The sequence below is a fragment of the Lissotriton helveticus genome, chromosome 10, assembly GCF_964261635.1.
Source record: "Lissotriton helveticus chromosome 10, aLisHel1.1, whole genome shotgun sequence".
Taxonomy (NCBI): Eukaryota; Metazoa; Chordata; class Amphibia; order Caudata; family Salamandridae; genus Lissotriton; species Lissotriton helveticus.
This window is the reverse complement of record NC_136071.1, coordinates 670,014,966-670,032,423: the sequence shown is the minus strand read 5'-3', so window position 1 is coordinate 670,032,423 and position 17,458 is coordinate 670,014,966. Positions and strand designations below refer to the sequence as shown.

At 45.6% G+C, this 17,458-nt stretch overlaps 1 protein-coding gene across 2 annotated transcripts in view; it reads right to left on the bottom strand.

Annotated features, from left to right (window-relative positions):
- Positions 1 to 13,751: 13,751 nt before the first annotated feature.
- Positions 13,752 to 17,458, bottom strand: part of LOC144784447 (sodium channel protein type 5 subunit alpha-like) — a 1,060,325-nt gene continuing 1,056,618 nt past the window's right edge. For both annotated transcript variants that reach the window (XM_078663204.1, XM_078663205.1), the window contains exon 27: positions 13,752 to 15,808. In XM_078663204.1, coding sequence (XP_078519330.1) covers positions 14,571 to 15,808 — 1,238 coding nt within the window. In that variant the 3' untranslated portion in view covers positions 13,752 to 14,570. The remainder of the gene's footprint in view (positions 15,809 to 17,458) is intronic.

Below are 17,458 nucleotides of genomic sequence, written 5' to 3'. Positions count from 1 at the left end.
TGGAACGGCTCTCTGAATACAACATTGTAATCCGTCGGCTAGAAACACGGTCCGTCGACCTGTACGAGTCGGCTCCGACTATGTTGGTTCCTCCAAAAGCTGTTCGGAACAGAGTCAAAACCCCGTCAGACAGTCCGGATGGTTTCCGACTATCGTAATCGGTCGGTCGGATGGGTTTCCGAGTTGGTTGGAAAAGCGGGTTCCGAATCAGATTCGGACAAACTGAATGCCATTCGGAGCTGTCCGAACCGGCATCATAATCAGCCCCAAAGTTTATAGATGGGGCGCAGATCTGCAGTTCGCTTCTGTAAAGGTCAACCAGGATTTTGTTTAGGCCTGGGGCTTTCCCTGGCTTCGCTAATATAGCTAGGGAGGTTTCTTCTAGCATAAATTCCTCGTAATCTTCACCCCATCATCTACGGGGGATGTTAATGCATCCACTTCGCTATAGACTAATAGAGCACTTGACTGGTAAAGGTCCCCAAAATGTAGAACCCATTCCTCAGGAGGGATATGGCAATCTTGCCTCAGCTTATCGATACTCCCACTTTGGAATACCAGCTGCCAAAAGCGTTTGTTGTCTTTGGTCCTTGCTGCCATCACTAAATTTTTCCAGATTCCCTCTTTCCACAAATCTTTGCTTGCCTTTATGGTGCTGACACACTCCCTCTTGGCTGAGACAATCCGCAATCTAGCCTTGTGTTTCAGGACCTTAATAATAACATCCTTAGCAGATCTACACGTATGGTCAAACCATTCGTTGGATCTTACAGAGTTCGGTCCGTTTTTCCCCATGCACATTTTTACAAATGTAAGTCTAATCTGCTATAAACATTATTATGAGCTGCCCCTATCTGGCCGGGGGTCAGCTCATTTTGTAATAGTGCAGTACATTCATTTAGTTTGAGTCGTGATAAATTAAGTAACTAATCCTCGGAATTGAGGAAGACCTCCAATTTGACCACTTGTTTGTACCTAGTGATCACCACCGGATTTGCAGCACCAAGATCTTCTACAGCCTCTCGCTCCTTACTTGCCATCCTATCCCAGAGTAATAAAATTGGAAAATGTTCACTGTCATGGCGAACACAAACTTCCAGGTCAGAAATATATATACACACACACACAAAACACATATGTCTGTGTTTATATAAGTATATATAATTTATATAGGCCCACATCGCTTACAACCACGGCTTAACAACGAAGGCATTACAACAAAAACATCTTAACCACAAATGTTTTTGCAACATAATTTTTTACCACAAGTATGCCTTTACCACAGATGCCTTTGCAACAATTTTTTTTTTTACAGCCAGGAGCTGCAGCATAAAGTGGGTTGTGCTTGAAGAAGCTTTAGAAACACGTTTTACCTTTAATAAATTTGATATGAAACAGCAAGGAAGCAACTTTTTTAGTATGGTGTATCTGGCAGTCCATCCCTGAATTCATACTTTAGAGTGCAGTGCCTCAATACCTCTGTGGACTTCCATGGAGTCTCACAGCAAGCATCATCTATCAGTCTACCTAAATTACAAATCCAGTCCAATACATAACAATAAAACACTGAGGATGACCCCTGCATTCACAATGTGCCCATTCGCAGTTTTTCTAAATCTAAAAGGCATTAATGATTGTATTTTTAAACACTCTCAAAATACAAAATGCACCCAGAATGTTGGGGCGGGAATGTCCCCTACACGGAGTACAGTTTGTGTTTTCCTGCCCTGAGTGCTCAAGTGTTTATACCTAGTATCCCAGTTCTTTATTTTGGCACCAGCCTCACACTGATCTAGTGAATGTATGATGGCCAAAGCCTGTCCTTTGACATGAGAGAGGTCCTGGACCTGCACTGGCCAGGAAGGACAGAAAAAGTGTGCTCTCATTGTTTACAGAAGGAACTACTGTCCCTATCATTTAGTAAATAGTGTGTAGTGGCAGCAAACTGTGTTTTGTGAATCTGTTATGGTTACTGGACCTTTTTATGTATATCAGGGGCATGGATACCTACTTCCCATTTATGTAAACTTCTGCTACGACACAATAGCCCAAGACCTATAGCTAACATCCAGCGCATGCAGGCTTGTCTGTCTGTGTGTGACTGACTTGTATAATCCATACATATTGTGCATGATTGAACCAGAGTAATGGAAGCATGTAGATTCCATTTTGAAACTCCCCTGGTTTATTCATGTGCACAAGATGGAGGGGTAGGTGTTCTCTCAAACAGTGCAAGTGTATTGCTGACATTCCTGAAGCTGGTTGGAGGTGACCTAAGAGCTGAAATGGGAAAGATGAGATAAGCTTCACTTAAGAAATGTTTTCTGATAGATACATCTGCCGTGTGGATTCCTCACCTTGTGAATATCCCCTTGCGTCAGCAACATTCGGAAATTCTTTTTGTAGCTTTGCGCCGACGTGGACCCGGACGTCATAGAGGCACGGCATCGCTCGCGACTCCGCTGACATCACCGACGCCTATATTAGGCCCACGCCGGCGTGATGACATCAGTTCCCTTTTTTACGCGTTGTCGACGCTAACGGTTTTCTGGGATCGTCTGTAGCCTTTGCTGTAACTTTGTTACTTGCTATTCTTTCTAGTCTCTTTGTCTTCTCTCTTTCGGCATGACCTCGAAAAAGACCGGATTTAAAGCCTGCGGAGAATGTAACAAGATAATGTCCATCACAGATCCACATGAATGCTGTTTGTGGTGTCTGAGCTCCGACCACGACGTCGAAGAATGCCAATCCTGCAGAAAGATGACACCAAAGGCCCTACGGGAAAGAGAGGCAAAACTTCTTGTTGCCAAGTTTAAAGAAGGAAAAGAGAAGAAGAAATCAAGATCGCAGACTCGACGCTCGAAGTCAAGGTCTCGATCGAGGTCGCGATCGGATTCGTCTTCGGCCCATGCTTCAAGATCTTCAAATAGGAAGCATAAAAAAAACATGAATCCCGACATCGATCAAGGAAGGAATCGGGTTCCAAGCCGAAGTCGCAGGTGAAACTGGTCGAGAAGGTGATAGTATCTTCGGCTTCGGAAGAACAGGATGCCGAAGTTGAGGCGTCGCATGCGAATTCACTGAGTTCGCCGAAGCAGAAAGCTGTTCCATCTCCGGACCCATCCCATCTTTCAGGTCGGGAGGATGAAGGTGAGTAGGAGGTGGTTGGAGAGGGAGAGGCTCAGATGCCCGAAGGTCGTACGACTCCGGTGCACCAGCCCGAAGAGGAGGTCGACGTCGTTTCGACTCCACGCCCTCAAGAGCAGCCTGGGGGTTCATACCCTGCCTTCCTGGCTCCAGGTCAGGATCCTACGCATTTCCTGAATGCGATGTTCGGGATTTATTCAAGGGCTATGTACCCCTCTGGGGCTCCTACTGGTCCTTTGGGTCCGTTGGCATATGGTCTGGGTGTTCCTCAATCCTATGCACCTGCGCCCTTTATGCCCTTTATGCCGGCTCCAGCGCCGCATTGGCATTATCCGACTCCGGCGAGGCCTTCGACTCCGAAGCCATCGACGCCGAGATCGATTACTCCGATTCCATCAACGCCAGTTCCGTCAACTTTGATGCCGAACCCTGAGCGACGTCGTGGATCTCTTCCTCGTCCGACGTCTAGTTCGACGCTGGCTCCGGCTACATCGGAGTCGATGGCGGATCCAACGGCTTCGAATGTGAAGCAAAGATCAAGGCGTGAAGCCCAGAGGTTGATGGAGGAGGAAAGATATTGAGAGGAGAATCTAGAGGAAGGTGAACTACAAGAGTCTGAGGATCCTTTTGAGGACCTGTCTGTAGCTAGTGGCCTAGAACTGTCACCTGAATGGGACCTTGTTTCGGTTTCTGATGAGCCTTCAAGGGACGTGACACCTTATCATGTAGTGATAAAAAAGGCTGCAAATGTATTGAATATTGCTCTATCGACTGCAGAATTTAAATCTAGTCTGCTCACAGAGGTTCTTCACTCTCCCTCATCAGTAACTGAACCGTTGTTACCTTTTAATGATGCCTTAAAGGATCCAATTTTGGAGATTTGGAAAAATCCTGTATCAGCTCCTGCTGTATCTAGGGCTGTAGCTAGGAGGTATAGAGCGGCTCCTGAAGACCCGGAATTTTTAACCTCTCATCCTCTACCGGAGAGTTTGGTGGTGCAGGCGGCCTGTTCCAAAAGATCTACTGGTGCATTTCCGCAGGTCACAGCAGAAAAGGAGTTGAGAAAACAGGATCAGACTGCTAAGAAAGTTTTCTCCTCTGCCAGTATGGCTTTGAAGTCCACAAACGCAACCTGTTTAATGGGACGTTATATCCACGCTCTTATGGACACTGTGAAACAGTTGGTACCCAAGATACCTGAGAATGATAGAAAAGACTTCCAAGAGGTAATCTCTGATACTCAAGCTGCAGCAAGGCAGGTTATTCAGAGTGGATTGGATACAGCATATTCTGTGGCGAGGGTCATGGGCTCTTCCATAGCGACAAGAAGAGCTGCGTGGCTGAAGTCTAGTTGAGTTTTCCACAGATGTCCAGGCGGCATTAATGGATCTTCCATTTGATGGGTCTGGATTGTTTCGAAAAAAAGCAGACACTGCTTTGGAACGCTTTAAAGACAACAGGGCGACAGCAAAGTCGTTGGGTCTCCAATCCAGGGGCACTTTTGGAAGACGTTCAAGAGGATTTAGCAGATCTTCTTTTCGAACCTATAAGTCAACCCAGCAGCAGCCACAGCAGCAGCAAAACACATTATATAGATCTTATAGAGGCAAGCAAAGGGCCAGAGCTCGGGCCGTAACGCTTCCTCCTCTTCCTTCTCTTCCCCATCCCAGCCCCCAGCCACCGCAGCAAAGCAGCCCTAGATCCGCCATTCCGGATCATGTAGGCCCAGTGGGGGGCCAGCTTACCCATTTTTTACAAGATTGGGAATTGATAACATCGGATCTTTGGGTTCTCAATCTTGTAGAGAATGGGTATGCTCTTCCCTTTCGGGAATTTCCCCCAAATTCCCCTCCTTGCCAGGGTTATTGTTCGGAGGACCACCTGCTTCTCTTGCAGGAAGAAGTCCTGGCGCTGTTTCGAAAAGGTGCGATAGAGGTGGTTCCAGAGCAGGAAAGGGGACAGACGCTACTCCCGGTATTTCCTGATCCCCAAAAAGGATAGCAGGCTTCGGCTAATTCTGGATCTCAGGATCTTGAACCTTTACCTGAAACAGGAAAAGTTCAAGATTCTCACTCTTGCACAGGTTCTTCAAGCGCTGCTGGAAGAAGACTGGATGGTGTCGATCAACTTGCAGGATGCGTATTTTCATATTCCCATCTTGAAGTCGCACAGAAAGTATCTCCATTTTACGGTTGGGTCGCAACACTACCAGTTTGCAGTCCTTCCGTTTGGCCTTACTACTGCGCCTCGAGTCTTCACCAAGGTGATGGCAGTGGTGGCAGCTCATCTCAGGAGGTCGGGGATGCCTGTATTCCCGTATCTGGACGACTGGCTGATCAAAGCGGAGTCGCCGGAGAAGGTGCTCCATCATCTGCAAGAGACAACTCAGTTGTTGCACTTTTGGGGTTTTTCGATAAATGTACCCAAGTCTCACCTGGTGCCCTCACAGCGCAACCTGTTCATAGGTGCGGTACTGGACACTACTGTGTGTCGTGCATTCCCTCCTCCTCAAAGGATTCACGACATACAGGAAATGATTCCTTTGTTCTACAATGGAGCGGTCGTTCCAGTCCTGAAGGTTCTTCGCCTGCTCGGTCTGATGGCTTCTTGCATTCTGTTGGGCAACCATGCACGCTGGCACATGAGGGCACTCCAGTGGTGCCTCCGCAGGCAGTGGTATCAGCACAACGGAGATCTCAGGGAGTCAGTGAGGATCTCCAGAGAAGCTGCAGCGGATCTGTCTTGGTGGAGCGTGGAAGGCAATCTGTCACAAGGAAAGCCTTTTCAACTTCCTCCATCGGTGGCCACAATAATAACGGATGCATCCACTCTCGGGTGGGGTGCTCATCTGGGAGACCTGGAGGTCAAGGGTCTTTGGTCTCCAGAGGAAAGGTTGCTTCACATCAACCTTCTGGAATTGCGGGCGATTCGTTTGGCACTCAGGGCCTTCCTCCTTCCCTTCGCGGTGTATCAGTGCAGGTCCTGACGGACAACACGACCGCGATGTGGTACATCAACAAGCAGGGAGGAGTGGGGTCGCAGTCTCTCTGCAGAGCGGCTCTGCGTCTCTGGTCCTGGGTTCAGGACCATCAGATTTGTCTGATGGCAAATCATCTGGCCGGAGTTCAGAACTTTCGTGCAGACAGTCTCAGTCGGCAGTTCTCTGCCGACCACGAGTGGAGGCTTCACCCGGAGGTTGTTCATGACATCTTTCAGATGTGGGGGACTCCTCGGGTGGACCTGTTCGCCACTCGCGAGAATGCTCACTGCCTGTCATTCTGCAGTCTCCAGTATCCGATGCAAGGAGCCTTGGGGGACGCGTTTCAGTTGAGTTGGAACTTGCAACTCCTTTACGCGTTTCCTCCCATACCTTTGATTCCTCGGGTTCTGAGGAAGATTCGCCAAGACCGGGCCCAAGTTATATTGATCGCTCCGGATTGGCCAAGAAGGGTGTGGTACTCAGACCATCTCCACCTCTCCTCTCACCTGCCGCTCCGTCTCCCTCACAGGGCAGATCTCCTCTCCCAGATGGAGGGGCAGGTTCTACACCCCCACCTCCAGACATTACACCTTCATGCCTGGAGATTGAACGGGGCAACCTGAGTTCTTTTTCTCTCCCGCCTGACGTGGTGGATGTCATCTTGTCAGCCAAGCGTGACTCCACTAAGTCCATCTATTCTTATAGGTGGTCAAAATTTGTCACTTGGTGTGGGGAGAAATCTATAGACCCTTTGAGAGCCCATTTGTCTGATGTTCTCCAGTTTGCCCTTTCTCTGGCGCAACAGGGGCTTGCTGTTGCCACAGTTATGGGCTATCTTTCAGCGCTGTCGGCATTTCTCTGCTTGCCTGACCAGCCATCTCTTTTTAAATCTCCTGTGGTTTTAAGGTTTTTGAAGGGCCTCATGAATAAGTTCCCTCCTACTCCTTTTATTGTGCCTCAGTGGGACTTAAATCTTGTTTTGACCTTTCTGATGGGCGCTCCCTTTGAGCCTCTTCACAAATGTCCCATGAGGCTTTTGACTCTTAAGACAGTTTTCCTCGTTGCAATAACCTCGGCAGGGAGGGTAAGTGAGCTTCAAGCTCTTAGTTCCAAGCCCCTTTCTTGTCCATTCATGCTGATCGAATGGTTCTTAGGACCAGGGCTGCTTTTCTGCCTAAGGTGGTGACTCCTTTCCACCTTGGTCAATCTGTTACCCTCCCTACCTATTATCCTCCCCTACACCCTTCCAAGGAGGAGGAGAGGTTACACCGTCTGGACCCCAAGAGGGCGGTGTCTTTTTACTTGGACAGAACTAAAGACTGTCGGTTGGATGACCAGCTCTTCATTGGCTTTGCTGGCTGCAAGAAAGGAAGAGCGGTCCATAAAAGAACTTTATCAAGATGGATCGTCCTCTGTATAAAGATCTGCTACTCTTTGGCCGCTAAGGAACCTCCAGAGGGTATAAGGGCTCATTCTACAAGAGCTAAGTCGTCAACCTCTGCATTGGCTAGAGGTGTTCCTGTAGAGGATATTTGCAGGGCGGCAACTTGGTCTTCCCTCCACACTTTCACGAAGCATTACTGCTTGGATTCCGAGGTGAGGAGGGACGGTCACTTTGCACGCTCTGTCCTCCAGGATTTCCTGGTCTAGAAGAGTGGACACCCTCCTCCGGGAGTGGGGACTGCTGTGGGACTCTATTCACAAGGTGAGGAATCCACACGGCAGATGTTTCTATCAGAAGAACAAGTTACTTACCTTCGGTAACGCTTTTTCTGGTAGATACAATATCTGCCTGTGGATTCCTCACTGACCCACCCGCCTCCCCGTTGTCCACTCTTCTATGCCAGTGTTTATATTATGTATTTATTTTATTGTCAAATGTTTTATTGCATTTGCTTCACACTGTGTGTGTTACCTTGATATTTTTATTGCGTATACTGTGTATATGTCTACTGTCATTGGTCCGTCCGTGTGCCTCGAAGGCACGGAAAAAAGGGCGGAACTGATGTCATCACGCCGGCGTGGGCCTATTATAGGCGTCGGTGACGTCAGCGGAGTCGCGAGCGATGAGGTGCCTCTATGACGTCCGGGTCCACGTCGGCGCGAAGCTACAAAAAGAATTTCCGAATGTTGCTGACGCAGGGGGATATTCACAAGGTGAGGAATCCACAGGCAGATACTGTATCTACCAGAAAAAGCATTACCGAAGGTAAGTAACTTGTTCATTAGGTCCTTGTGCAGCAGAAGCTGCGGATGAGTGCTCATGACCACTCTTATTTAGTAGGTGGTAGAGGTGAACAGCAGGAATGAAGCCTATCTTGTGTGGAGCGTGACATGTCCTGTAGGTGACGCCTGCCTTTTATCTCTCTTCTGAAAGGCAAGGGTGGCTGTTGATAGCCAGATGCTGAATGCTCACATTTCTGGAGATGACTCTTCTATGAGTATCATCACTCTACACAAAAGCCTGGAATGGAAAGGATAACATACCCATGTTCTCAAAATACCGACAGAGAATACACATCCTCTATCTGGCTTATCTGTATAAAGGTGGCACCTGCTGACCCAGTTTTCAGTTCCAAGTCTCATTGTCCAAGGAAGGGGGTGTCCTCAGAGTACCCAGAGGACTACTGTGCAACCGGAGCCTGACAGCCAGTTTCTCAGAGGTGAGGGGACATCATCTGGAGTCTGACATAGATGGAATGGCTGCCTCCTTGTCCTGAATTGCCTGGAAACTGACCTGCCTGAGAAGACGAGGGGATGAGTTAACCACCCAGCAGATGGTGCTGGCTATCATGGAGAGCTTGAAGCAGTGGACTCTGTTGTTGTGGGTCCATCCACCAAAAGAGACTCTAGAAAGTGACTGGTGTGCCGCTGAACCTGCAGTGTCCACTCCTGAAGTGTGCTCGCAGAGGATGGTGCTGCTGCGATTCTGAAGCGGTAGAACCATGGCACTGCCAAAGTGTGCCCGAACAGAACGCTATGACCCTGAACATGGTTGGTGCCATGGAACGGTCATATTGTGTGTATGAAGCACACTGCACCATTCAGATTCTGAAGCAGCAGGGCCATTGCACTACATAATTGAATTGAGTGTGCTGCTGTGACCATGAATATTGTGTGTCATGATCATCACATAAAATGCTGCCTGTGAAGTTTAAACGGTGGCCCCGTGGGATCCTACACCTAGTGAAGCCATTAACGACGCTGGAGTTGTGTTAGGTAAAGAAGTCCATTCAAGTGTATTTTAAAAAATTCTTTACTTTCCCATCATCTTTTCTTGATTTACATAAATGTTCCAGCCAACACGTTGTGTTCCATAAACAATCGGAACTTCATCAGGGCTTGGTATAATGTACAAGTGCGTAGTCTCCAAATTATATGTGACATCATGGTTCCAGCTGAATACTCTGGCAAGTAAGGATTCCCAAGGGGCAACACGTGCTTCCCTGTTTGTTACCCTGCTAAGCAACACACTTCACAGTCTTGTCTCAGTCACATACTTCATTTGGAGACTACGCACTTGTATGCACTTGTACATGATGCCAAATATTGATGAAGTTCCGATTGTTTATGGAACGAAACGCTTTGGCTGGACCATTTATGTAAATCAAGTAACAATGATGGAAAAATAAGGAATTTGTTAAAATACACTTGAATGGACTCCTTTACCTGGTGCACCTCCACATGCTTTGATGATCAAGAATTTAGTTTATAATGGCACTGAAAAACGGTAGGTGCCTGAGGATTTGTGCACGGGACTTCTGATTTGACTAAACCAAGAGTGAGGTGCAGGCTTGAAAAGCCGCAGTAGGGTTCTATCTTGTGTGACATTAACAACGCTGGAGCCTGCTGGTAGCCAATACCCTGGTAGCAGTCCCACATCTGCTTTGTCCAAGATCTGAGTCAGAGAGCTGCTGCACTTCCAGCTAGGGTGTGCTTCTACCGGAAGTGGGAGGAGAGACTGGATGCCTACAAATGGCCTGTTTGAAGCTGGCAGTAGACTGAAAGACTCATATTGATTAGATTGGCATTGGGACTAGAATCTATAAAACTTAGCAGATGAACTTACAGACACCAGGAGGTTGGCTAAGGATCTGTGCTTTAAACCTGCCCTTGAAACTTGCTACATTATCCTTATGCAGAGTTAAGGGGAAGGTAGGAGGAAGAAAGGGAACCGTAAAACCGGAGAACAGTGGGTAACAGTTAGTACATTGTAATGTGTAGTTTCCTTTTTTGAGTGTATTAATGAAACTTGTTTTCTAAAAATATAGGCACCAGGTTGGACAATCAGTTATTGCGCTGCAGGGTGATTGCTGAGTTCTGAGCTTAGTGTATACATACACGTACCCTCTGAGAAGCCTGTGACTACTTGCCATCACGTCCACTGAGACTTAAGAGCTGAAGGGGTTGTACTTGGCCAGTTTCCAGATCCATAGTAGGAGAGGACATTGAACATCAGGTGCACGCTTGTGAAACCAGTATCTCTTGCTTATCCAATGACCCACTGAATTGGGTCTGACTCAGAATATATGTACAGTGTCTCTGTGCAACCTGCCAATTTCTAAGTCTGTTATTTATGTCCTGTTTTTCATTCACTAGGATTACTTGCAGTAAGTTATACAGGAAAATGACACAAATCGCATGTAGATTTGTGCCTTCCTCTGGTTTCATGCATCATCACATGAAAGTCAAGCTTTTTCCCTTGGCTCTGGCAATACTTGCGAATTAACTGTGGAAAGTCCAATAGCTTTCCCTTGGCATGCATTGACCTGTGGTTGCCAGCCACCAAGCACCAAATTCCTTTCATCCTACAACCCTACAAACCTTCAAACTGCCCCTCAGTGTAGGCAATGTCCTACTGCCATTCAGTATATTATCCCAGAACAGCAACAGGATAAGACTATATTTGGCTAAAGGGAAACACCTTACATCTTCTGTTACCAATGTAACCTTTAATATTATCGAAGCTAGTTTCTCTCTGGGCACTGGCCAGGTTCACCTTTCCTTGGAGTTGAATGTATCTCCACAGCACAATGTAGGGGCATGAGGGATATGATAATGACCCCACCTACAATGAGTACCAATGACTCAAGGGACTGCTTTTGCTGACACCTGAACCTCAGCCCATTTCCTCCAAGATAAACATACAAGTCAAAGATGTTAAAAAAGTATCTGTTGAGATAATTAGCAAAAGAGCAAATATCACCTCACGTAAGAAGACACTGAGGGGCATATTATCAAGGACAGGCGATACATTATCGCCGCTTTTATCGGCAGGAAACTGCTGATAAAGCGGCGATAATGGCCTTGATAATATGCTCTATGCATTCCAATCGAAGCCCATGTTAGATGTGTTCACATCTAACATGGGCTTCGATTGGAATTCATAGAGCATATTATTAAGGCCATTATCGCCGCTTTATCAACAGTTTCCTGCCGATAAAAGCGGCGATAATGTATTGCCTGTCCTTGATAATATGCCCCTGAGTCTATATCAATCTGTCCATTGCACAGACACCTCCTGGAAACCCATACTAGAAATGAGATCTAGTAGTGTCAGAGATCCACCAACTAGTAGTAAAATAAGACCATTGTATACGAAGAACTTGAAGCCCAACTGGACGTATATGTAATACATGTGAAGGGCAGAATAGCCAACCAGGTGTCCACTGGGCTAAGAAAAAGAAGACCATTCCCACAGAAAAAGCAAAAGAAATTAAATCAATAACAGCAATATGACACTATATTTCTTCCCTCATGACGAAATGTAGATTGGCAGTCAAACATAGCTTAGAAATAGCTGGTTAATCCCATCTGACTACCTGGATATGATGTTTTTGAGGGAAACCTAGCTAAGTGAGTACTCACAATCAGTGCTTGACATGATTGTTCCCACGGTATGATCCAATATTTGCATGGACAGAATGTAGGGAAGAGGAGGCAGGTTAGCAGTAATTCACAAAAAACTGAAATGTGATTAAATAAAGAAGATTCTCCACCTTCCAGGTCCACTCGATTGAGCGACACACCTTGTGCATGTCAAATTTCACATTATCTTTCACCAACCAGGCGTCAATAAAATGTTTACGGCATAATTGGTTGAACTCCCCATGCATATACAAGATTGACCACTCATAACAAGGAAAATCACAAATGATACACCAATCTTGGCTGGTTGGTCTGACCTCTTCAACTACACCTCTTGAAGTTGTAACCAAAGCCAAGCTCAAGAGACTTAAGCAATAAGCTGTGTCCAAGTCAAAATGGCCCTGTTAATTTTTCTCATTCGTTGTTTTTTATGAATAGCGTTAAGTGGTGGTTGCAAATGCTAAATTCAAATATTTGCGACAAATCCTCTGTTGTGCATGCCAGTAGTTCGGGGAGCACAACTTGCCCAGTGGTGAGGCTCTATCTTTTACACCCATCCATATGAAAAGACAGCATCACACGTGCCATTCACCATGAGTGTTTCTGTTATACCACTGTTGCACTGTATTATCACTGTATGACCTTTGGAGCTTTAATCCAGCTTCAACTTTTGGATAGCAGGCCGGATCTTCGTGTCAGTTGCAGAAGAGTCGTTTCTTTGCTTCCACCACGTCTCTTGGATTTAGACAGAGCACAGTCAGGAAAGAGAGAGCAGGCATGGTGAAGCAGGACTTCTACTTCTAAATTCATGCAAATGCACTCTGAAGGTATCCACCGTGTTTCTTAGTGCTATGCAAAATATGATAATAAATAAGTTGTATACAGAGCATATACAGTCTCAAACATACGATTTATGTTGAATGCATATACGCCAAAAATGCTAAGTTAGATATTATCACAGACAACAAATAGGCCTTCCTGTTACTTTCCAGACATTTGTGGAACTTTCTGCTTGCAAGACACCACGTTACATAAAGAGAAGTCTAATCTATTATTTCAGAAAAAATACAAGCAGATGTTCCTCAATACAAATCCCACCATGTGACAATTATTCCCATTGAAATACATTGTTTCATGTTAGGGAAGTTCAAATGAGATCACTCCTTTGTGGATTAGGTGAGGCTGACTCGGTATTTTGGCCATCAAAGGTAGGGCACATTTTTAGCAGAGGCAATCCTTTTTAAGCTTCGATATAGCCATAGCATTTGTCAGTAAGTTTATGGGTGAAAGAGCAGGGCGTGTATATACACACTTTGAATCTAGCTTTCTATTACTGAATCATGGTGGCTCTCAGGCCCACCCCACAGCCACAGCCTGTGAAGGTAAGAGCTGTGGTGCCAGGTGAGTGGAGGGGGGGGGGGGGGGGATTTTCGACTGATGACGACGAGGAAAAATTAATTATTCATTGAATTTTTCCTCATGGTCGTCAGTCGAATCCCCCCCCCCCTCCAACCAGCCCGACTGCTCCACTGCTCTTACCTGAATTGCCACTCATGCCACACCACACTGCTTAGTGCTACTGCACTAAGATTAATTATCATGAATGTTGAGTTTGGATCACCAGTCCACCTTTGAAAATATGCGAATCCTCAGTTTATTCTCCAGAAACGCATTCATATTTTTCAATATAAGGCCCCATTTCAATTCAAACGTTCCTCAATATACAAAATGCTTTTTTGAAACACTCTGCTTGCTGTTTTACAAGTTTTTATTAATACTTTTTTTTTACAAGAACTGTCTTTCACTATCTAAATTCTTGCAGGGTAGAAAGGGTCAAATATATTCCTTGTGTCATTGATCCCTCTCCCTAGTAAAGGCTTCATTGAATTAACTCATGCCAGGCAATTACATTTCCCAAATGGGACATGTCAGAGTGTAATAAACAGATAAAATGCGCAGTAACAGTTTTCACCTGCGAGCAGTAATGGTTCTACCATTCCCAGTTATACAGAAGCGACAAGCGCTCTTAGTGTACACAATAAAGAGAGCTCTGTACACGAATCTACCCACCTCCTTTGGAAAAAGAGACAATTATTTTTTTTAAGTAAAAAAATATCAAATATAATAAAATTTATGAAAGACCATTCATAACATATACAGTCAGTGTTACATTGTGTTACAGCAGCTTGTGATATTCCATGTTCCTTTAGAATGCAAGGTCGTACATAACCATAACTAAACACTAAAATGGGTAAGACCTCTGATGAACATATGCAGTGCGCTTGATTAGTTTGCAGAAATACATTGCATTTACTTCCTTACAGTTCGGCATTAACCTCTATGCAGTTCAGCCTTTCTGTAATCACACTGTTGATATAACTGCTGTGACCCCGCACGTTTTTTTCCAGGTACAAATATATATAGCAAAAAATGACAGTAGCAGGGCCAAAGGTAATATTGTCAGTTTCCAGGAATTTACGAGTGAGGATGTCAAACCAGAAGGCTGCTTTTCTGGCTGTGCAGTAACGTAATTTACATTCTGTAAACAATATTGCAACGCGGTTGAAAACAAGAATTAAACAAAAGATTCCTTATCGGTGTCGGTGTATGTCTTATAGTCCAAAATGTCGTCGCTTCGGCTGGTGTCACCGGTCTGCATGTAGCCATTGTCACTGGTGGCTCGGGTGACACTGTCATAAGATGGCGGAAATGACGTAGAAGACGCCGATTCCGTCTTGTCCAGCGGCCTGCCGTAGTGCTCGTTCATCATGAACGCAACAAGGCCCTCCTTTTCGGGAGCGCCTTCCTCTAGGATATTCTCATCAGAAGTTCTGTGACGATACAAGAAAGAGGCTTGCTTCACGGAGCGGAGGAACAGGTGCTGCCGGAACGCACGCTGGATCATACTAGCAGACACCTCCTCTTGTTTCCTTCGGAGCGTTGTCGTGATTGGCTCGTATGAAATCTTAGAAGGATTTGCAGCCATGAACTTTTCCTCCATCTGGATTTTGAGAGCGTCCATCTCCCCTGATTCTCCAAGCACTCTTTTGGTGAATGCAAACAAGATGTCCAGGCAGTGTATCCTGTCACCACTGACCATAGGCAGGTCCATTCCTATAAGTTTTATTTTATTTGGCTTTGGTATGCGTAAAGGCTCTGACAGTGCATCAGCGAAGTTCGACAGTTCTGCGTACTGAATAAATTGAGTCGCTTCTGGATCAAATTTTTCCCAAACTTCATAAAACATCTCAAAATCATCCTCGCTCAAAGGTTCTGTGCTTTCCTCAGTTGCAACACTGAAGTTTTCAAGGATAATGGCTATGTACATGTTTACAACAATAAGAAAAGATATGATAATATAACTGACGAAAAAAAATATCCCCAAAGAAGGGTTTCCGCAATCCCCTTTAACCGGGCTTCCTGGATTAACTTTGTCTGGATCACAGTCTGGGTAATTACTGTTTAATATAGGATTGAGAAGACCATCCCAGCCAGCAGATGTTGTGATTTGGAAGAGACAGATCATGCTGTTGCCAAAAGTTTCAAAGTTGAACATGTCATCAATTCCGCTTTCCTTCTTCACATAGGCAAAGTTGGCCATCCCAAAAATTGCATAAATGAACATGACAAGAAAAAGTAGAAGGCCAATGTTGAATAAAGCCGGAAGTGACATCATTAAGGCAAAGAGGAGAGTGCGGATTCCTTTGGCTCCTCGGATAAGTCGGAGCACCCTGCCAATCCGAGCCAAACGGATGACTCTGAAGAGTGTAGGAGAGACAAACCACTTTTCAATGATGTCAGAAAGTACAACTCCTGAAACAGAAATGAACAGTGTTTTAGTAGAGATAGAATCAGGAGGGATTCTCGAGTAACATAAAGAGCAATTCAAATTCAAAACTTTGAACAGGTACAAAATGCTGTTTTGCACAATTTTGCTTTCTACTTGCTAGAAAGTAAGAAAACAGGTTAGATATGAGAATGACAGGCGCCCCCCACGCCTAGGGGAGGAGCGCCCTTAGTAGCACCACGGGGCTGAGCCTCCTCCAGAGCCCCTGGATAAGGAAGGGGGTTGGCTGGCCGGTTGACGTAGAAATCAAACTAGCAGGAAATGGAACCTAGCAGGCTATTTAAGGCTGTGCCACAAGGGGTTTCGTTCTCTTTGTCCCCTTCATTTTTTTTTAAACAGATTTTATTGAGTTTTCATATATTAAGAACATACATTTTTTGTAAAGTATCATGGCATGTCAACTGCGCTCCTCATGCCTTAGGTGTCAATGCAGGTCTAATAGTATATTGCTTCACCCTTCTGCAAGTCAGTTACATTCCCTGCAAACTCAGCGTGAAGTGCCCATTCGTACCGGTGACTGGTGTCACACCGTCACTACCTAGCAACAAAAGCCCTCGGGACTGCCGCGGTTTAGCACTCGAGCTTGATAATCATAGACTTCTTACTCTGCAATAGGCTCTTTGTCCCCTTCATGTACAGCCTGGATGGAAGAAGCGTCGTCGACCACCCACCCACCCGGCAGAAGAGTAAGGCGTTGCAGAGCACTGACAGTTAACAGCAAAGACGGATGCACAACAATGGAGGTGCAGCCATTCCATGGACCCCAGGAGGGGGTAGATTCCACGTTTGCAGTGGGTCGGCGGGGAGGAGGGACTGACTTGCCGGTAGTCCTGGACTCTACTGCCCTAACCCACGACGTATGGACTGAGAACAATCTTAGGGAGGTTACCTGTGGGCAGGTACCCCGGTGGGCCGGTTCGTTATGCGGTGCCCTTGATCTCAAGTAGTGCAACTGTTGGCTGTAGCGCGTTGTGGCCTGCCGGCACAATGTGCGCAGCAGAGTAGGACATTGGTGGCTGAGACAGCCAAGTCAATTGTACGGCCAAGTTCTAGTGTATGGCCAAGTTAAAAAGTTAAAGTGTAAAGTTCAAATATATGGCCATGTTATTCTAGTGTACGGCCGAGTTAAAGTTAAAATGTAATGTCATACTTAATTTCCTTACTGCCGTTAACATGTTGATGCAGCTAAAGTGTGATGCTGTGAATAATTCTTATATATATCCAAGAAGGATGCTTTACTTGGTAATGGTCTGTGGTTAATTCCTTGGCTTGATGTGAATAAAAGGCTACGCCGTGGACAACCTACCTTGATTCTGAGAGTTCTTGGGCGTAGTGGGGGCTAAGGTGACAGAATTTGGGGGAGGAGGGAATGTCACGTTGTGCACTTACTATAAGACTTTTTGCACCAGACAAAAATGTAGCAAACTTAATTTGATGTCTTTTTTCTGTCTTAGTGTATTAAGTGAAAAACATGTAACATTTTTTTAAATGACAATGATTAAACTTAAGTTTGAGGCAAAATCAGTTCGCTCAGTTTCTTATCATGAAACCATTGTAATTCATTTTCTTAAACAGAAGTCAGTCATAGATCAGGTTCTTTCATTGGTAAAATCTGT